Below are 20229 nucleotides of genomic sequence, written 5' to 3'. Positions count from 1 at the left end.
ATGAGAGACTCCTATCAGACATTTACCACCAATGAGAGAAATGCCTGCAATGCTCTCCAAATACTGTTACACCCACCTGCTGCTCACTCCAGGTTAGGACACATGCAGTTGTGGAATTCTTGAGCTTCTTGTTAGTCAAAACCTATGAACTGATAGACAGCCTGTGGCTGTATGGAGCCGTGACAGCAACTGTGAAGACCCAAATGAATATTGAGATAATTAATAGAATTATCACTTGGATGTCAGAACAATGATGTAAAAGATTTCATACAAAGAGAGGCATTTCTTTCCAAAAAGGCATTCATACAGGTCTTCATGAAGGTGTTAACATATAATCATTATGTCTGTATGTATTAATGTATGTATGTATGTATGTATATAACTTAAGATAATATTTATTTTTCCCAAGTAAAGGGAATTATAAATGTTGGTGAGATAGATTGAGTCTTCATTTCACTAAAGTCCTTCATAAGTTTTAGGTTGATTTTCTTTTATGTTCACTTAAAATAATAGTAGCTCTTTGTTTTACATTGACATTACATTTATATTTTTTCAACAGACACACTGGCCCAAAGCAACAGATGATCATAAATCAGTTCATTTAAAATTGATCATTAAAACATTTCATATCTGTGCATTCAGCTCTAAATACTGTAAAATAATGTAACTGTGAGCGGTTTAAATTTTTCATCATCACCATTGCGAGAAGAATATTGAAAGACATAATGGACTTTCACATTTCTTGCACTACACTGCCCCTTTGTGGATTGATAAAACCCACCACCAAAACTGTTAGTCATGCAAGATGTATGATGATGCATAAGGCCTTATGGAGAGTAATGCTATTAAATAGAAAACCAGAAAAAGATGGTAAGTTGGCCAAAATGAAAGTAATCCAACATGCTTAACATGCAACTTTTTGATGCCAAAGACCCCCAAATATGCCAATTACCTTGCAAATATGACATATAAAATATGACAGCAGCTATGTATTTTCATGTTTAAAGACTAATTTATACTGTGTAAGAAAAATATTAAGCATGATATTAAGACATGTTTTTGTTGTTTTTTTTGTAAAAATTATATAATACAGTATATTGTCATTGTACAAAGCTAAAATTAATTGTTCTATTATATCTAAAATATTAACTTTGTATTGAGTTAAAAGCTTTTTTATTATATGTATTTCAACCCCTATTAGAGTAAAGTTACAAATAGAAAAAAAGTCTCTAGAAGGAAGAATGAAACAATAATGATGTCAAATTTGGAAAATGGTTAGTTTTTTCTTTTCTTCTTTTTCTCCTGTTTTTTAGTTGTACATTTTTTCTTTTTGAATTAAACAACAATCATGACAAATTCGGAAAACATTTATTTAATTTCTTTTTACAAAATAATTTTTCTCTGACATTTTCCACGGACCTCCTAGCATCCTCTTGCGGCCCCCTTGAGGTCCCCGGACCCCAGTTATAAAACCCCTTTCCAAGATCGTGTAAGCATATGTATGCAGAAGTATGATTTTAAAAGGAATACAAAATATGCATTTCAACATCTGTGTCAAAAGTTTCTATTAGACGTTGGATATTGGTACTTAAAAGCCTATATTAACAAAAACCCTGTTGGCCAAATGTAATCAAAAGCCTCCTCTGCAAACTGCACACACTGATAAAGTTCCCTCATGGATGTGTTGCTACAGATTGCAACCTCCCAACCCTAAAATCTCAAGTGTTGAGGAAACACTTCCTCGAACTGCAGAGTTGATCTTACGGATAGATTTGTCAACCTTATCTGTGTGAATACAATCAGTAGAGCAGTTTGCTACTTGTTATTGATGATCTATGTGTGATTACAAAAATCACAAAGTTATTATGAATCTTACAGCTCTTAATCTGTTCTCCAAAATCAAAGCCCTTAAGTCTTTAAATGTTCGCCCGGATTTATGTTTTCAAACACCTTCAATGTAACATGGTATTTAAATAGCACTACCAAAAAACACGACTGTACCACTTTTTTGTGTGTATGCATTTTAAACCATGTGGGATATAATGTTCGCACAAAATCAGTCTGTAGATTTGTTTTACAATGAGCAAGAAAGGGGTCAGAACATCACACAAGAAACAGCTGAGAACTAAGATTTTAAATATGCTGTAAGAAGAGTGCCGATCGTAAAAGCAAACGTGGTAAATTTGATTGTCAGGATTCGGGTAAGCACACATTATTGCACTAAAGCCATCTCGGTCTCTCTCTCACTTCTCTTAAGCGGCCATTATGACCCCGGATCTGTTGATCTTTGTTCTGGCAGAGGTGCATATGGAGTCTCCCTGCCTAATGCAAAGTTCTGGTTAAACATTCTCCCAAAGTTTGCGTTCTGCCTTCTGTTGTTTTTACACTGAAGCCGTGGCAATTGTTGGAGGCATTATTGACTTTGTAATTAAACTATTTTACCATCAGGATTTTGTAATCATTACATTTCAAGCCATCTGTTCCAGTCCAAGGGCTGAAATGGATTTTCCCCTCGAGTAGATAAAGGCCAGCACAATGTGGCCGATTTTATCATTAATTGTCAGGTCTTTACACACAGTAAAGACAAATGCTGAAATCCTTATTTAACCCTTGGTGAGTTTACATACAAACATACAATATATTATGACACGTTTCAATGATATTATTTCTGCACAGAAAGGCGGCTGTTAATCTAATGTTACTGATTATGGATTTATTAGCCCCATCTGCTCAAAGACTAACAAAGCTTAATTTAAAGAACCCAGGGGTGAATAAACCTTAACAATGAACAGCTTGTGGTCTGCACACCTCTACTGGTCCTGGTTTTAGTCAACAGCTTTATCAGACTGTCTCTTAACCTCATGAACAATAGAGAAATAAACAAATCTCATGTAGATAACACCCGACTTTTAACTGCAACATCAACAATTGTGTATGTGTAATCTCCAGCAGTGCTATGAAGGACCATGTTTATCTATTAGAGAGTCATTCATTCAGTTTATCCAGCACTGAATACCAAGAAAAGACTAAGTTAACTAATGATAGAAAATTTCCCATCCTTAAAGTCAGCTCCAATTATTGTTTTCTGTCCTTCTGTCACTTTTTAATAATTGTTTTGTTTTGTTTTGTTGGTAAGACTTTATAATAAGGTTCCATTCATTAACATTAGTTAATGCATTAGGTATCATAAACAATTAACAATATATTGTTTACAGATTTTATTAACATTAACTATGATTAATAAATGCCGTAAAAGTATTGTTCATTATTAGTTCATGTTAACTAATGGTAACAAATAGAACCTTATTGTAAAGTGTTAGGCTACTGTTTTTTTATAACAACATTACAAAAATGCTTTGTGAATGAATGCATGCATATATATATATAGAGAGAGAGAGAGAGAGAGAGAGAGAGAGAGAGAGAGAGAGAGTTAATTCAATAAAAAAAACGTTGACCTCCAAAGTGCAAAGAACGGAAATTTAAATATTTATATATGTTAGAGAATAAGAACGCAAAATGACATGAACGGTAATTTACATTAAAATATAAAAACTTAAATAAAAGATCATTAATTATTGGACAGTTAGAAATCATGATCTTGGGGTCTAGCACTTAAAGCAAATGTAAAAAAAAAAAAACAATATATACACAATACCAGTTAGCAATCTACAGTGTTTCGCAACAAAATATTTCTGTTTAATTTAAAGACATACATATGAGGTCAAACACGTCTCACCTGCAGTGAGTATAGCATTCAATAGAAGTTGAATGAGAGATAAGGGGTGTTTTAGCAACAGTCAGGGTGGCCCACCAGCTGACCCCATGAACACAGTGTATATGGGTGGCAGGGAGGACACCATTTCTCGCACCTCTGTGGTCACCTGGTGAGGAACCAGTGTGTTCTGGGAGTGATATGGAGCAGCAGTTCCATACATGCAGGGTGCAGGGACAGAGCAGGAATGAGCTATGTTGGATCCTGTTACATAATAAAGAAAACAACATATCAAAACTCAGAATCTTTTCCTTTTACTGCTCAAGGAACGAACTGCAATTTTGAGAGACATATGTGTCAAATAAGAGATATGAAAACCATAAAGGCTCCATGCAAAGCTCTTAGAAACCCGATTAAAACATCCACGACATTCCAGGGCCCAGACTGCGACTAAAATAATTGATTGATCGAAAATTATTTAAAATATAGTAATTCATAATAATTATAATAATTATAATTAATTATAATAATTTCATTGGCAACAGTCGGGTTGTGTGCGTTCATATGAGGTTTCGTCACATATCATCTTGTGAGTTATTGGATACATCTTTAGAGCGAGCACCAGCGTGTCTCGCGCCTCTTTTCACTCGTTATGTTGTGATGACCATAGACATAATTTATTATGACGTCGGTGATGACGACTGACGAGTAGGGCTGTGAATCGACTTAAGAAAGAATCGATTCCGAGGCGTTAGAAATCGAGAATCGACTCGAAACTTGAGTTAATTCCTTCCAGGGAAACCGGTTGATATTTCCTCGACCACTGCAATACTACACATTTTAGAAGCCTAACAGCACTAATACAATTTACAAAATGATAATAAATAACTACATCTTAACGAGTCAAATGCGCTCAGTTTGTTCATCTGTATGATGTAATCACACAAGCCCTTCAACACTGCTTTCCAGACCTGGGTAGTCTGACGATATTTAACTTTGGATGGATTAAACAATTAATCAAGTAACATGCCAAATTTATGACAGTACATTGTTATACATTAATAAATTACCCGATGTTACAACACAAAATCTGTAATGAGGAGATGGCAGAGTTAGCGTCCCAGTTCACATTAATAAATATGTATGTTAAAGTCACAAATAATCAATGTGCTGAACTTTTAAAAGCGAGAATCTAATGCTTCTCTACTCGATCTCGACATTTCTACAGTGTTTTAAAACATTTTGTATATATTATTTTTTTTAATTAGCCTACATTTAACACAATTTTACATCAAAATTATATATATATTCATTCAAAAACAAAAATGTTAAATACACGTTACATTTTTGTTTTATAAAATATATATAAATAAATAAAAAATGAAACTTTAAATTTAACTTTAGAATGGACCTATTAATAGTAAATGTCATTCATGATATTATAAATAGTGCAAAGAACGCTTTGTAGTGAGCTATTTATTACGAGATTTAACTTTGAGTCGATTCACAAATTTCTGAAATCCAACAGCCCTAATGAGGAGCTTGCTGCAAGGCACACATCAACAAACCAAGCGCGAGACAGTCGTGAACAAACAACTGGGAGCACATAACTTTCAAAATAAGAGTCCCATGTGTATTTCGGGCTTCTTTATAATTAAAAGTCCCGTATTGTGTACCACTTTTTTTTTTTCCTTTTTATGCTAATTATTGATTGGGATTGGAGAGGCAAAATAAACTGCATCTGGGATTTCATTCAATTTAAACTCTTTTTGTCTCTGTGTCCATCTGGTAACAGTAAAAATAGACTAAGGCAATATTTTAAAACAATTTTATATATATATATATATACACACACACACACACACACACACACACACACAGCCAAAAGTTTGGAATAATGTACAGATTATGGAAAGAAATTGGTACTTTTATTCACCAAATTGTCATTCAACTGATCACAATGTATAGTCGGGACATTAATAATGAGAAACATTAAGTACATTAAGTACTTTGTATGAAATCTTCAGTTTTTTGACAATTTCAAGCATTGTATAGACTTCCTCAAAAATTCCTCAAAATAACGATTGACTGATGAGTTTCTAGAGAAAGCGGTTTCTTTTTTGCAATTTTTGAACTATTATTGACCTTAAGACATGCCAGTCTATTGCACACTGTGGCAACTCAAAAACAATCACAAAGAAAAGTTAAGCTTCATTTCACTAACTAAAATAGCTTTCAACTGTGTTTGATATAATGGCGAGTGATTTTCTAGTACCAAATTAGCAATTTAACATGATTACTCAAGGATAAGGTGTTGGAGTGATGGCTGATGGAAATGGGGTCTGTCTAGATTTGATCAAAAATGTCATTTTTCAAATAGTGATGGTGCTGTTTTTTTTACATCAATAAGGTCCTGACTATACTTTGTGATCAGTTGAATGCAACTTTGGTGAATTAAAGTTCCAATTTCCTTCCAAACTAGCAAAATCTGTACATTATTCCAAACTTTGGCTTTGGAAAATTATAATTTTATTAAATATTGTATATTAGGGGAGTAAAAGTCACTTTTAAATCAGTTGTTTTTTTATAGTCTCTGCATGGATATTGTTTTTCATAATAGTTTTTGTTTTTTAAAACCATAATCACATCTGGTAATAAGGAGCATGGTTTTACCTGTGATCACCATGTTCTTACTAATACCACAGTTAAACACTGGATAGTATGCAACAACTGTGGAAAACTTTCATAAGGGCAAGTACAAAGTAGAATTTAACAAGAGCTTCAAAGTCTGGAACCCTGTGAATTAAGGATGAAGCTATGAGTTTTTTCCTCTGTAAATATGTTCAGTTCTAATGAAATTTAATGGAAAACGTTATTTCAACAATTAAGATCCTGATGAAAAAGAAATATCAGTTAAGAAGTCCTACTGTCATAGCCTTAGATGACTGTTTTCAGATTTTATTGTTGTTAACATCAGTAAATTTACATCTGCCTCTCAGCTGAATGCTTCGCAGTCAAAATGTTCTCAAATGATTTGAGAATGTTCTAAAGAGCATCTTGTGTGTTACAATGGATGCAAGGAAATTTGACCTCTTTGTTTTACATTTTTCAAAGCTTTCCTGTTTATTTCCAGGTTTGAATGAGATTTTCAATGCCAGATTTTCTAAATGGACTCAGGCATTTTAACTTCCAATGTATAGGGATTTTCTCCTAACCTGTAGTGTGTGTGCCCAGTGATGACAGTTCAGTGTAGTAGGGTCTGGCTATCTTCCTGCTTGTGTCGTCCAGGATGTTGAGAGGGTCGTGCACGTCAGTATATGCGGAGACGGAGCGAATGCTGCTTACGCTGCTGATCACTGAAACATGCTGGTCAAGAAATGTGCCCATCCTCTGAGCATCCACATACCCACTACTGCTGTAATAGCCTGGCCAGAAGATAGAGGAACATTAAATATTTCAAAAACAATATCAGCATATTTACTCATTTTTATCTGTCTGAGCAGCATATGAACATGAGATATATATATATATTTATTTTTTTATTTATTTTATTTTTTTATTCTGCTTTTTGTTCACATTTTTGATAAGAAAAATGGAGACTTGAACTAAATTTTCCCACATAAGCAACAAAGCTTAACATACAATGTACATGTGCTACTTCCCAGGCCATGTTTTACTAGGCATATTTCTTATTTTTATTATATATTTTTTTTGGCTTTTTTGCCAATTTTTACTGCTAGGATAGATGACAGACAACAGAAAACGATATGGAGGGGAACATTTAGGCTGCAGTGTTCAATATTTTCAATGTTAAAATACTTGTATCCCAGTTTAATATGCAGAGACAACTATAAGGAAGCCATTTCTAGACTGATTTCTACAAAAAAATTTAACAGTGTTGCTTTGATGCGTTATCAGAACATTGTTCTGTTTGTTTGAACATCCCGAACAGCCTCTATTGATCAATGGCATAAATTTGGGGCGGGTCTATCAGTTTGTTTGACAAATGGAAGGTGTGGGAAGTTTTCGGGAAACTTTGAAAACAATAATCATTTTAGCAAATCCATTTGGTGACGCAAATGGCACAGAAATGAAACACTTCGGCTATAATTGACCAATAATCCTAGCTTTTCTCACCACTGTGTCCTGTACTGGTGCAAACTGGACCAGAACACCCTTCTCCATTGGTGGCACTTCCTCCAAAGCTGTACCCTGCAGAATCCTGTATCTGTACACCCTCAACGTCCATCACAGGGTCACCTGTGGCTGTATATGCAGTCGATGAAACCCTGGAACTATAGGGAGACACCGTACAGCTGCCACTGAAGCAATCTTTGGCCAGCTGGTGCCCAGAGAAGGACGTGTAGCGCCCGCTCTCCACCCGAGCTTGATAGGCTGATGTTGGAGTGTGTGTCTGTGGTCTAAACATGGGCTGGTAAAAAGAGGGGTTAGGGTAGGAGCCAGAACTGGCATTGGGCAGGCTCTGGTACATTGTATCAGGGAAAGCCTGGCAAGACACTTGGGCCTGGATGGAGCAGCTGCTCTGGGGCCTCACAGCCATCGGACCCTGGTTGATCACACTGCTATGGTTGATCATAGCAGGAGATATCGGAGGGGTCATAAGGGGCGCACTGTTCTGCGAGTAATCCATTTCTCCTGGAAAATATAAAAGCGTCATGAGCAATAATTATGACAATAAGCATTTTTTGAGCTCATACACCCGCTTGCGGGATTACAGTCGTTTCAAACATACTTTAGTTTTAAAATACACCATCCTTCAACAACAGCCTCTTAATTCACAAAACAATAAATGCTGAATTGGGCTTAAAGGTATAGTTCACCCAAAAATGAAAATTATCTCATGATTTACATGATGCCATCCCAGATGTGCATGACTATCTTTCTTCTGCAGAACACAAATTAAGATTTTTAGAAGAATATATTTAATCTCTGTAGGTCCTCACAATGCAAGTGAATGATGACCAGAACTCAGAAGGTTCAAAAAGGGCCATGAAGGCAGCATAAAAGTAAATAATATGACTCCAGTGATTAAATCCATATCATGTGAAGTGATATGACAGATGTGGGTGAGAAACGGATCAATATTAAGTCTTATTTTTTTTTTTACTGTCAGTCTACACTTTCACATTTAGCCAGACACTGGTAGAGGCTGGTCAATGGTAGAGATTTATAGTAAAAGAGGACTAAAATATGTATCCGTTTCTCACCCACACCTATCATATTGCTTCTGAAGACATGGATTTAACCACTGGAGTCATATTATTTACTTTTATGCTGCCTTCACGAGTTGTGGTCATCATTCACTTGCATTGTGAGGACCTACAGAGCTGAAATATTCTGTATATATAAAAAAATACACACACACACACACTCACACACACACACACACACACACACTCTCTCACACACTCTCTCACTCACACACACACACACACACACACACACACACACACACACTCACACACACACACGAGGGTGAGTAAATGACAAGAGAAATTTAATTTTTTGGGGTACACTATCCCTTTAACATTGTTAAAAACATCAGGATCCTTCAGAAGGATGTTCAGAGCAGAAGGTGCTACACGCAGCCAGGAATGAGCATGGTTTGATGGAATTTCTTTCATTTTACTCTTATATTAGGAAAACTTACAAATATCTGGCATTCTCCTAATTACTTCAAAATGCCTGGGCAGCCGAATTCCTGGTCAGCCAACAGGCATCACTGAAGTGTAAATGTAGACAGTAATGTTATATGGTCATGTTTTATCTGTGTGCAACTTTGTAACATGAAAGATGCAGAAGTACAAAATTAGTTGTTTTTGTGGCACAGTTTCGATAAATGCTTTTGTACCAAGGAGCAAGTTTTGAGTTCTGAAAGTTACAGTTTGTTTTCATAGTACATCAAACTCAAGATCTCAAAAGATGAAAAAAAAAAAAGATTCCTCATGAAATAACTCCTTTAAAACATGAAAATATAAAAACAATCCTGTTTGTAAGTACCAGATAAAGTGAAGCTGTCCGAATCGGTACCTTGGTACACAACAGTATTAGCCCCAAGTCCTTGCTGTGTAGCCGTGAGCGACAGGAAATCATGTTCTGGGGCGTTCTCGTCCTTGACAGTTGAATCATTCAGTGCCACACAAGATTTATTCCGATTGGCCAAAAAACAGGAACTCGGTGAGGCTGTGAATGCAGCTTTACTGGCATCTGTCAAAATTGAAACATCACAGTTAACTGGGTCAAAAATGTTCAAGTATTAAATAACATAATGATGAGATAAATTGGGAAATGATTAGGATACCTGCATTCCTCATATATTTCTCCAGGAGGTTCTGAAGGTCCTGCTCTTTGTCGTTGTTGAATTGTGTTTCAATTGCTAGTAGTATGTACTCATCCAATAGCATCCGAATGAGGTGGAACGAGCCTAAAATTAACATTAAACCAGGTTTATTCATTTCAAAAAATGTTGCAAAGACAATTTCCAAAACTTTAATGGTAGCAAAAATTATCCGACTACATCTCTGTTTTAGTTCCCCAAAAATGAAAATCCTCTCATCATTTACATACATTCATGCCATCCCAGAAGTTTATGAGTTTCTTTTTTCTGCAGAACACAAACAAAGATTTCTAGAAGAATATCTTATCTCTGTATGTCCATACAATGTAAGTGAATGGTGATGAAAACTTTGAAGCTCCAAAAAGCACATAAAAGGCAGCATAAAAATAATCTCTGGTGGTTTAATCCCTGTCTTCTGAAGAAATCCAATTGTTTTGGGTGAGAAGAAACTTTTTTTCACTGTACATCTCCCAAATGCAGTCTCTAGGCATGATCATGATTTCAAGCTAGATTACACGTCCTAGTGCACCACGCTTGCGCAGAGAGCTAGATGGCACTAGGAAGTGTAATCAAGCTTGAAATCATGGATGCAAAGGAGAAAGCTGTTGTCAAAGTTATATTTTAGTCTGTTTTCACCCAAAATGTATTGGATTGGTACAGAAGATATGGATTAAATCACTCGAGTCTTATGGATTGCTTTTATGTGTTTTTTGTAGCTTCTGGCCACCATTCACTTGCATTGAATAGACCTACAGAGCTGAGATATTCTTTTAAAAATCTTAGTTTGTGTTCTGCAGAAAGAAGAAAGACATAAACATCTGGGATGGCATGATTTTTAGGAAATTATGAGAATCACCTATCCATTTAAGATGCACACAAACGCTGTTATAAAAGAATACTAAAGGGTTTTCACACTTTTTGACCAATGAATTTCCATTAATTTAATTTAAATTTAATTTGTGATTACTGGATAAGTATCTATAAAAATGTTTGGATTTACACCGATTTGTTAAAAAAAAATTTAGACTGATTTGTTAACCAATTTGATAGTTTAGAAAGCTTTACTCACAATTCGAACATCACTTTGGCTTGTGGGCAAGTTTTACTCAACACAATATATTGCCGATGAAATATTTTAGAGCAGAGTATAACTTGAAAAATGTATATTCTCTACAGAAATTCCCATGGATTTTAAGATTTTATTCATCTCCATTTTTTTTTCAGGCCTGGAAAATACAGCTGCGATTTTTTTCTTAATCTCTATTTTAAATCATTATTTGATCTAAAGTTAAGACTATGTATTAAAAATACAATATAACTGTATTTAATTCAGTGGAGTGGTGGTGGCGAAGTGGGCTAAAGCACATACCTGTTAATCAGAAGCTTGCTGGTTCAATCCCCACTGCACTATTGTGTCCTTGAGCAAGGCACATAACTTGGTGCTTAACTTAAGGCACTTTTAGGGCACTGGGTTACTGACTAGAAGGTCGGGGGTTCAAGCCCCAACACTGCCAAGATACCACTGTTGGGCCCTTGGGCTAGGCCCTTAACCCTACCTGTGCCATATCATGGCTGACCCTGCACTCTATGTGAAAAAAATAATTTCACTGTATATATGTGTGTGACAATAGATCAATTATTATTAACTCCAGGTTGCTCCGGGGGATTGTCCCTGTAATAATCCATCCATCCATCTTCAACCGCTTATCCGAAGTCGGGTTACGGGGACAGCTGCTCCAGCAGGGGGCCCCAAACTTCCCTATCCCAAGCAAAATTAACCAGCTCTGACTGGGGGACCCCGAGGCGTTCCCAGGCCAGTGTGGAGATGAAATCTCTCCACCTAATCCTGGGTCTTCCCCGAGGCCTCCTCCCAGCTGGACGTGCCTGAAACACCTCCCTAGGGAGGCGGCCAGGGGGCATCCTTACCAGATGCCCAAACCACCTCAACTGACTCCTTTCAACGCAAAGGAGCAGCGGCTCTACTCCGAGCTCCTCACGGATGACTGAGCTCCTCACCCTATCTCTAAGGGAGAAGCCCGCCACCCTTATGAGGAAGCCCATTTCAGCCGCTTGTACTCGTGACCTAGTTCTTTCGGTCATGACCCAGCCTTCATGACCATAGGTGAGGGTAGTAACAAAAATTGACCGGTAGATCGAGAGCTTTGCCTTTCGGCTCAGCTCTCTTTTCGTGACAACGATGCGATAGAGCTCGTGCAATACCGCCCCCGTTGCCCCGATTCTCCGGCCAACCTCCCGCTCCATTGTCCCCTCACTCGTGAACAAGACCCCGAGGTATTTGAACTGCTTCACTTGGGGCAATACCTCCTCCCCTACCTGGAGTACCTGCTGAGAACCATGGCCTCAGATTTAGAGGTTATATACTCAGATTTAACACACAGGTGCTAATCCTCATCCCAGCTGCTTCACACTCGACTGCCAAGCGATCCAGTGAGAGCTGAAGGTCACGGACCGATGATGACATGACGACAACATCATCTGCAAAAAGCAGTGATGAGATCCCCAGCCCACCGAACCGCACACCTTCCCCACCCCGACTACGCCTCGATATCCTGTCCATGAATATCACAAACAGGATTGGTGACAAAGCGCAGCCTTGGCGGAGACCAACCCCCACATGGAATGAACTCGACTTTGTGCCGAGGAACCGGACACAGCTCTCGCTTTGGACGTACAGGGATTGGATCGCCCTAAGAAGGGATCCCCCCACCCCGTACTCCCGCAGCACCTCCCACAGTCTCTCCCGGGGGACCCGGTCATACGCCTTCTCCAGATCCACAAAACACATGTAGACCTGATGGGCATACTCCCAGGCCCCCTCCAGGATCCTTGCGAGAGTAAAGATCTGGTCCGTCGTTCCACGGCCAGGACGAAAACCGCATTGTTCCTCTTCAATCCGAGGTTCGACAATCGGCCGAACCCGCCTCTCCAGCACCTTGGAGTAAACTTTAATAAGTGCACTGTAATTCGCTTTGGATAAAAGCATCTGCCAAATGAATAAATGTAAATGTAATTCAAAGATGATATTTGGACGGCACTTGCATGCACTGTGGTGAGTCCGTGTGACAGCAATGAAACATTTGTAGTATATAATTCCGTCTAAAAAATTACATTTTAAAATAGTAAAATATTAGATAAATTATAGTGCAAGTACATTTTTCACTGAAACATTTTCAATAAGTAGCAAGCTATGATTAGATTCCAACCATAGCCTTAAATTCCTAAGAGTTTCACCTCAACTCTTCTAGGGTCAAATGGTTGGCCTTGTAGGTAATACTGTTTGGCTTTGGGAACATCTGTAGGGTCATCAGATGCTAGGAGCACTGGGAAAGGTCACTCTCTAATCAGGGCACACGCGACGCAAGATAAAGGTTTGTTTGAACAGTCTGGGTGAATACACTTTATAGCTCACTCTCAACAGTGACTCTCTGGTTAAACAGTGCAAAACAAATTGTACAGATTTGATTTTTGGAAAGGGAACAATCATGCTCTAATCATATCTACAGAATTCAAAAAGCAAAAAAGGTTTTTACGAATGGGTCCATGAAGTTACACCATAAATAAATTCATACAAATATGACATAAAAATATACAAATAATGCAAAAACGTGTTACTAAATCTGAATGTCTAGAGCAGTTGAAAGCGAAAGAAAGAGTGTGCCATGTAGGAAGGCAGTCTGAAGGCTCACCAAAGCTGGTAGCATTGTTTAAGGTGAGATTGTGCATCACTCGTGCTCCAAAGAAACTCCATTTAAGAAGAAAATCCTGAGCTCGCTTTTTAACCGACCGACCATTTTGCTTGCTGGGCTGAAAGAAAGATTATATGTAAATTCAACATAACACTCATGGCTAGATTGCTGATATTGTACCCAAAACCCCCAAAATCCATAGCGAGTTTGCTGGTCTTATCTGGTCTCCTGGCCTGGTCTGTTTTCTAGTTTTAGAGGGATTTGGAGCACTTTAAGCTGGTCAGAGTTGAAGACCAGCTAGCCGACCAGCTAAACCAGCTGATTACCAGCTTGGCCAGGCTAGGAGATGAGCTAGACCATCTTAAACCAACTAAGACCAGAAGACCAACATATGGTGGTTTAAGATGGCATGCTGGTGTTGCTTCTGAATCAGCAACATTTTCGCAGTCAAAAAGCTTCAACAGCTTGGTTTTGCTATTGAATAGCACCACTATTAGCACGAGAATAAACTAGACTAGACCAGCATGGAAATTGCTATTGGTCTTTTTAGCAGTGTCTTCAGATAAAGCTCTTGCAATGCAACAAACCTTAATAACTTTCTGCTCCACAACAGAGTCTAGCCATTCAATAAAAGACTCTACTGTGGCATTTTTCCTCAGGAGGTCTTTCAGCTCTTGAAAAACTGAAATGGAGTCATCTAGTAAAAGAAAAGTAAAGGAAATCTATTTTGAGGCAGATTTTATTATCAGAATGTATAAAAGTTTACCAAGCACAAAAGACTACAAAGCCACCAATAACTCACATTCAGTGTAGAAGTCTGAATCTTGGTCATTTGTGATTGAAAGGAGCGCTTGAGAACCAATACTGTTCAAATCCACTTTATCGATATCATTCACCATAGAGGTCACCACATTCTGGTCAAAAAGGGCAGGTCTTGCGATCTAAAACAACATGAAACCATTAAGAACACATCACTATAAAAAAAGAAAACAAAAGCAAGAATGATCAAAACAGTTCTACCTGTGCAAGATGTAAGAATGAAGTCTGTCTCTTTAAGGAGGACACAAATCGTCGAGCTATGGGCAATTTCTTATTTGAGAGAATGTCTGGTAGATTCTCCAACGAGGACACCATCCATTGTTCCCAGTGCTTGGCAAAATTCCGAATATCTGCCAAAAGACTGGAGATATTTTCCTAAACTCATTTAAAAACACTTGAATTTGACACTTACACAGTATTCAATGTTTTATTTTCAATCAAAGCAATAGTTCAGCCAAAAACGAGAAATATGTGGCATGCATGCTCACGCAAGAACTTGATTGTAGAGCTAAACAATGCAAATTCTCATGTGAAAACTGCAGCCATTATGAAAGAGCTTCTCTCATGCACTCATAAACGTGCAACAGAGGTCAAGATTTTCACTGAAAACTAAAGTCATGACTTTATAAAACTTGGAATACGATGCAGCACAAATCACATTAACTGCTTTTATGATACTTTTGGGTCACTATCCACTGCTATTGTATTGAAAAGATGGAACGAATGAAGGTGCGTAAACAATGATAGAATTTTAATTTCAAAGTATTTTCTAGTAATTTGTTGATAAAAATGGTTAACGAGTATAATGTAAACAGTTCAACATACAAACCTCTCTGGCATATCTTGCATTGTAGCAGGGATGAGAACGTCAGTCAGAACCTATGAAAAACAATTAAGCCTGTTTGTGATAACCTTATACAACTGAATGCTTCTACACTGATATACTGCATTTAAATATATATATATATATAGATAGATAGATAGATAGTATATTAGAGGTCGACCGATAGTGGATTTTGCAGATACTGATAACTAAGGTGGGGTAAAAGGCAGATAACTGATTAATCGTCCAATATTTTTTTTTTTAAAGATTAAATATATTAGACCTTCCATACAATGAAGGGCACAGACACTGAATAAAATGCCAAAAGCAGTTTATTGCACGACCAAAATCCCAATAATAACGAGAACGATTAATATTTGGTGCATAATGCAGAACTTTTAACATTAAACCTCAAGCCTACAATACAACTGGGTCTATTATTTTGAAATTAAAGAGACTCATCCAATTAAAGTGCAAGAAGACTTTATATTCACCAGATGAAAGGTTTTGTACAGTTTTTGTATACATGTAGCTTTGTATAAATAGTTCTAATATATATATATATATATATATATATATATATATATATATATATATATATATATCTATATATATATACTCTATATTTCACCAGATGAGGTTTATTAATTAAGGAATAAAAAAAAAAAAATAGCTTGCAGATAACCAATAATTCTAAAAAGTGACACAAATTAATCGGTAAAACCGATATATTGGTCTACCTCTAATATATATATATATATATATATATATATATATATATATATATATATATATATATATATATATATATATACACACACACACACACACACACACATACACACACACACACGGTTCATTGACGCTCACCTTGTAAAGTATAGAGTCACACACACAGAAAATGTCCACAATAACTGGATTTTCCAAAAGTGGAAGGAGATGTTCAGGCATCCCCTGCCAGAAGTGAAGCAGGAAGTTCTGGATCTGGAACACAAGAAACGTTGGTACAGTTAAAGTGTATTGTTATAGAATATAATAATATAGGACAACAAATTCATTAAAATAGTACCTCCTCAAAGTTGACATTGATGGCGTTGTCCAGAATGCATTGACAATGAGTTTTGTACATCATAATCAATGTGTCAACCTACCAAATAAAAAGTATAAAAGAGTTTGAGGTATGTACAGTCAGGGTTGGGGAGTAACGGAATGCATGTAATGGGATTAACGTATTTAAACACAAAATATAAGTAACTGTATTCCACTACAGTTACAATTTAAATCATTGGTAATTATAATACAGTTACATTCAAAAAGTATTTTGATTACTGAAGAGATTACTTTGCATTTATTTAGTCCCTTCAGATGGAAACATTTATACATATAAATGATGATCCAAAGTGCATTTGAACAGCGGTGAAACACTTTCTATTGATGTGTTACATTCATACGAGCAGACAGAGAAGTACGTTTGACGTAAGTTTGGAGCAGAAGAAATAGAAATAAATCTTGTGTAAATTGTCATCTTTACTCCAAGCTAAAATGCTATTTCTAGCCATATTACAAGCACATGTTACCAGACACGATCACATTTTTGATCAAGAAAATTCACATTGGATCATAATTTCTTTTTTTCCTAGTAAGATCTTTGATAATAGGGCAAAAATCATATTCTTGATCATTTTTGTATTGTTTTCCTGTAAAAATATCTAAAAATCAATCAATTGGATTGATCTTGTTTTAGAAACAACATTGCATGAGATATTTAGGTTTTTCAGAGAATGTATTTTTAACATGTGTATTTTGTCTTACTGTACTGGCAGAGTTTTTATAGTCAAAACAAGTGAAATAAAAAAAATCTACCAGTGCTGAAGAAGTATTCCAAAGTATTTACAATACGTTACTGACCTTGAGTAATCTAACTGAATATGATACAAATTACATTTACATGTATGCATTTGGCAGATGCTTTTATCCAAAGTGACTTACAGTGCACTTATTACAGGGACAATCCCCCCGGAGCAACCTGGAGTTAAGTGCCTTACTCAAGGACACAATGGTGGTGGCTGTGGTGTTTGAACCAGCAACCTTCTGATTAACAGTTATGTGCTTTGGCCCACTACACCACCATAATTTGACATGCTGTTAAATTAAATTTAACAGCATGTATTCTGTAATCTGTAGTAGAATACATTTCAAAAGTAACCCTCCCTACCATATGTACAGTAAATAGGAAAACATTCATACATACAGTTTTTTTGGAAATTGTCTTCATGGAAATAAACAAACCTTTTCTTTTGAAACAGACTCCTGTAGCACTAGATGTTGCGCACATGGAAATTCAGGTAAAAGCGTTCCTGTTTTAGAACTAAGGGAGTATTTCCTGGTGAATCCTCCCTGTAAACAACAAAGAGCATGCATATTACACAATTATTTGGCGATTTATAATAATAACAACATCGCAATGTTTTCTGAATGTAATAAAGAGTTGGTCTAGTTTCCTGTCTGATCTCATAAACATCAGGTGACTGCGGCAACATTTTTGCAAAACGAAATTACGTGCTTCATTGCATGTTTGGCTGCAGTTTCCCAGTGAAATGTCCAGTGGGGGGCGCCAAAAGCAAGTAATTTTATAATAATCAGATGTGGTTTTTAAGATTAATATTAGATGGAGTTCTAAATGCAAATGAGAGTTTAAGCAAATGCGAAATTAAAAGCAGGTTTTCTGAAGCAACTATGTCACTATGACACTTTTGTCTCAAGTATCAGTTTGCATACTTGGCTGGGCTCAAACCTGGTTTTCGGAGTTCAAAGTCCAACACTCTATCAAGTGAGCTATGGCGCAAGCTCATCACATTAAAATAAGTGTGTAAATATAGGTGGGTCTGTAAAACAAGCATTAAAATGTGTAATTTTTTAAATTATGTGTTTTTGTAAAATTGTTTTGTAGCCATAGCATAGCACAGTGTGAGTAAATGTGTGAAAATAAGTGTTTATAAAGTTGTAATCAGCCATTGTTCTCGCAATTTGTGTGAAAGTGAATAATACACACAGTTGTTGCAGCGCACTTAGGTGTTAATTTCACCAGGGAATGGCACTGAAATGTAGAGCGCGGCATGTAAATTTCAGTTTGCAAACATTTTGTTACAGTAATGTTCATTCTGTATAAGATTAGAGACTAGGTTGGCATTTTCCTACTTTGCAAACATACATTAGTATTTAATCACAAAAAAGTTCAAATAATAGTTTCTAACAAATGTTTCCAATATTACAATCCAAATTTATATGAAAAACCATAATTGATTTCTATAGTAAAATCGCAAACCTCATTTTTTAGCTTGCTTCCAGAGAATCTGTAGAAAACACATAAGTGAGATTTTTAATATGATGAAACATTTTTGCACTAAAAATAAAGCATCAAAATACAATGCATGTCTTAGCATCACATGCATTTTATATGGGATATACTGTACATTTTCAAAATACTCAATGACTTCTAAAGGGATGTAACACTGAAATGAGAGATCAGAGAATGGAGTGAAATCAGGAAGGTCAGCGCATACCGTGTCAAACCTTTTCCCGAGTACACAGAGTGATAATACGCACTGCTCTCCTTAATCCCAATTCCGTAATAATGATACCTGGAAGATATTCGTAAGCCAATGTTACCAAAAACTGAGAGGTTCAGATGTAGTCATACATAGCAAGTAATAGAAGGATGAAAGCAAATTCAATTTAGTAATTTGACTTTTTCTTACTTTGAATGGCCTCTGGTTCCAAGCCTTCGTGTCGTAAGCAGAGGAAATTTTTGTCGTATGGTCTGCAATAATGATAAGTTATAACACAATAGTACAACTAATCTACCAGTAAAATGAATAGCTAATTTTATGCACTAAATTGAGATATGATAACATACTTACAGTACTTGTTGAGTTTAGAAGTTGGATATTATCATACTTTTTATAATCACTTAGAATCATCATACTTGAATGCCCTTACTGTCTTACCTTTCCAAATGTGGCAGCACATGCAGGATCTAATTTCTCCTTCCGACAAAAGTCCAAATAATGAGCATAAAGGATACACCGCGGCAGGCAAACACCTTCACAAACAATGTAATTGTCCTCAAGCCTAAGAGAAAGAAAACAAAGTATAAAGTATTGTAATATAATTTGTTTCATACACTCTTGGACATCGTTTGTAATGGCAAGCGAATACCATTGTAAAGTAAGCTGGGTCTGTTTCTTTTTGTCCTTGATGATCTGACTGATGCTTTTCTTTGGCATACTTGGTGTCAGAGAGAAGCTCTTTGAATAATCCAGGTGATCCAAATCATCTTCTGAGGATATGCTTCCATTGCTCTCATCAGCTTCTGTCAAATAAATTAACATGCATAGCTTCCAAATGTCTTGTACAAAACTATTTATAATATAAAATTCATAATGTAAACTGCTAACTAAATAGAATTTAGCAGTAGTATAATCAAAAGCCAGTCTGAAAACAATTTACAACAAATGAAAAAAAAAATGTCCCCACCTGATTTAATTCCAGAATCCTCTTCCTCATCCAGTTTGGTTTTGAAAAACATGCTTTTTCTGAGATCCTCTTGGTCAACAATAATCATTGCATGGAGGTCATCTGCACTTTTGCAAGCTCTCTTTGTCTGTGATGGTTGTAGTTGATGAAACGTGTCATTCTTTGATGGACTGCCTATATTTCTTTTCATCGGCATGTTCAAGGAGAAATTAAAAAGGAAAAACTGGAATGCGAAATTAAAACCACCTACTGAAATTCAAAAATGATCCCTCAA

At 36.4% G+C, this 20229-nt stretch overlaps 1 protein-coding gene across 1 annotated transcript; it reads right to left on the bottom strand.

The window, feature by feature from the left end:
- Positions 1–3729: 3729 nt before the first annotated feature.
- Positions 3730–20229, bottom strand: rfx6 (regulatory factor X, 6). The gene is made up of 19 exons (XM_052098135.1): positions 19956–20229; positions 19638–19791; positions 19427–19550; positions 19178–19239; positions 18983–19060; positions 18745–18772; positions 17709–17816; positions 16489–16566; positions 16290–16403; positions 15426–15475; positions 14798–14957; positions 14580–14718; positions 14365–14474; positions 13778–13895; positions 10035–10157; positions 9734–9940; positions 7850–8368; positions 6928–7137; positions 3730–3976 (listed from the first exon to the last, which is right to left on the bottom strand). The coding sequence occupies exons 1-19, from the start codon at positions 20149–20151 to the stop codon at positions 3798–3800; spliced, it is 2757 nt and encodes a 918-aa protein (XP_051954095.1). The 5' UTR covers positions 20152–20229; the 3' UTR covers positions 3730–3797.

Source organism: Xyrauchen texanus, chromosome 30 (genome assembly GCF_025860055.1).
Source record: "Xyrauchen texanus isolate HMW12.3.18 chromosome 30, RBS_HiC_50CHRs, whole genome shotgun sequence".
Lineage (NCBI taxonomy): Eukaryota > Metazoa > Chordata > Actinopteri > Cypriniformes > Catostomidae > Xyrauchen > Xyrauchen texanus.
Note: the sequence above shows the minus strand (reverse complement) of the source record. Positions and strands in the feature narration are given on the sequence as shown.

Coding starts and splice junctions, on each gene's coding strand:
- rfx6 (XM_052098135.1), bottom strand. CDS start 20,151: ATGCCGATGAAAAGAAATATAGGCAGTCCATCAAAGAATGACACGTTT. Junction 19,551..19,637: donor ACCCAGCTTACTTTACAATG/GTATTCGCTTGC, acceptor TCTTTCTCTTAG/GCTTGAGGACAATTACATTG. Junction 17,817..18,744: donor GAAGCAAGCTAAAAAATGAG/GTTTGCGATTTT, acceptor TGTTGTTTACAG/GGAGGATTCACCAGGAAATA.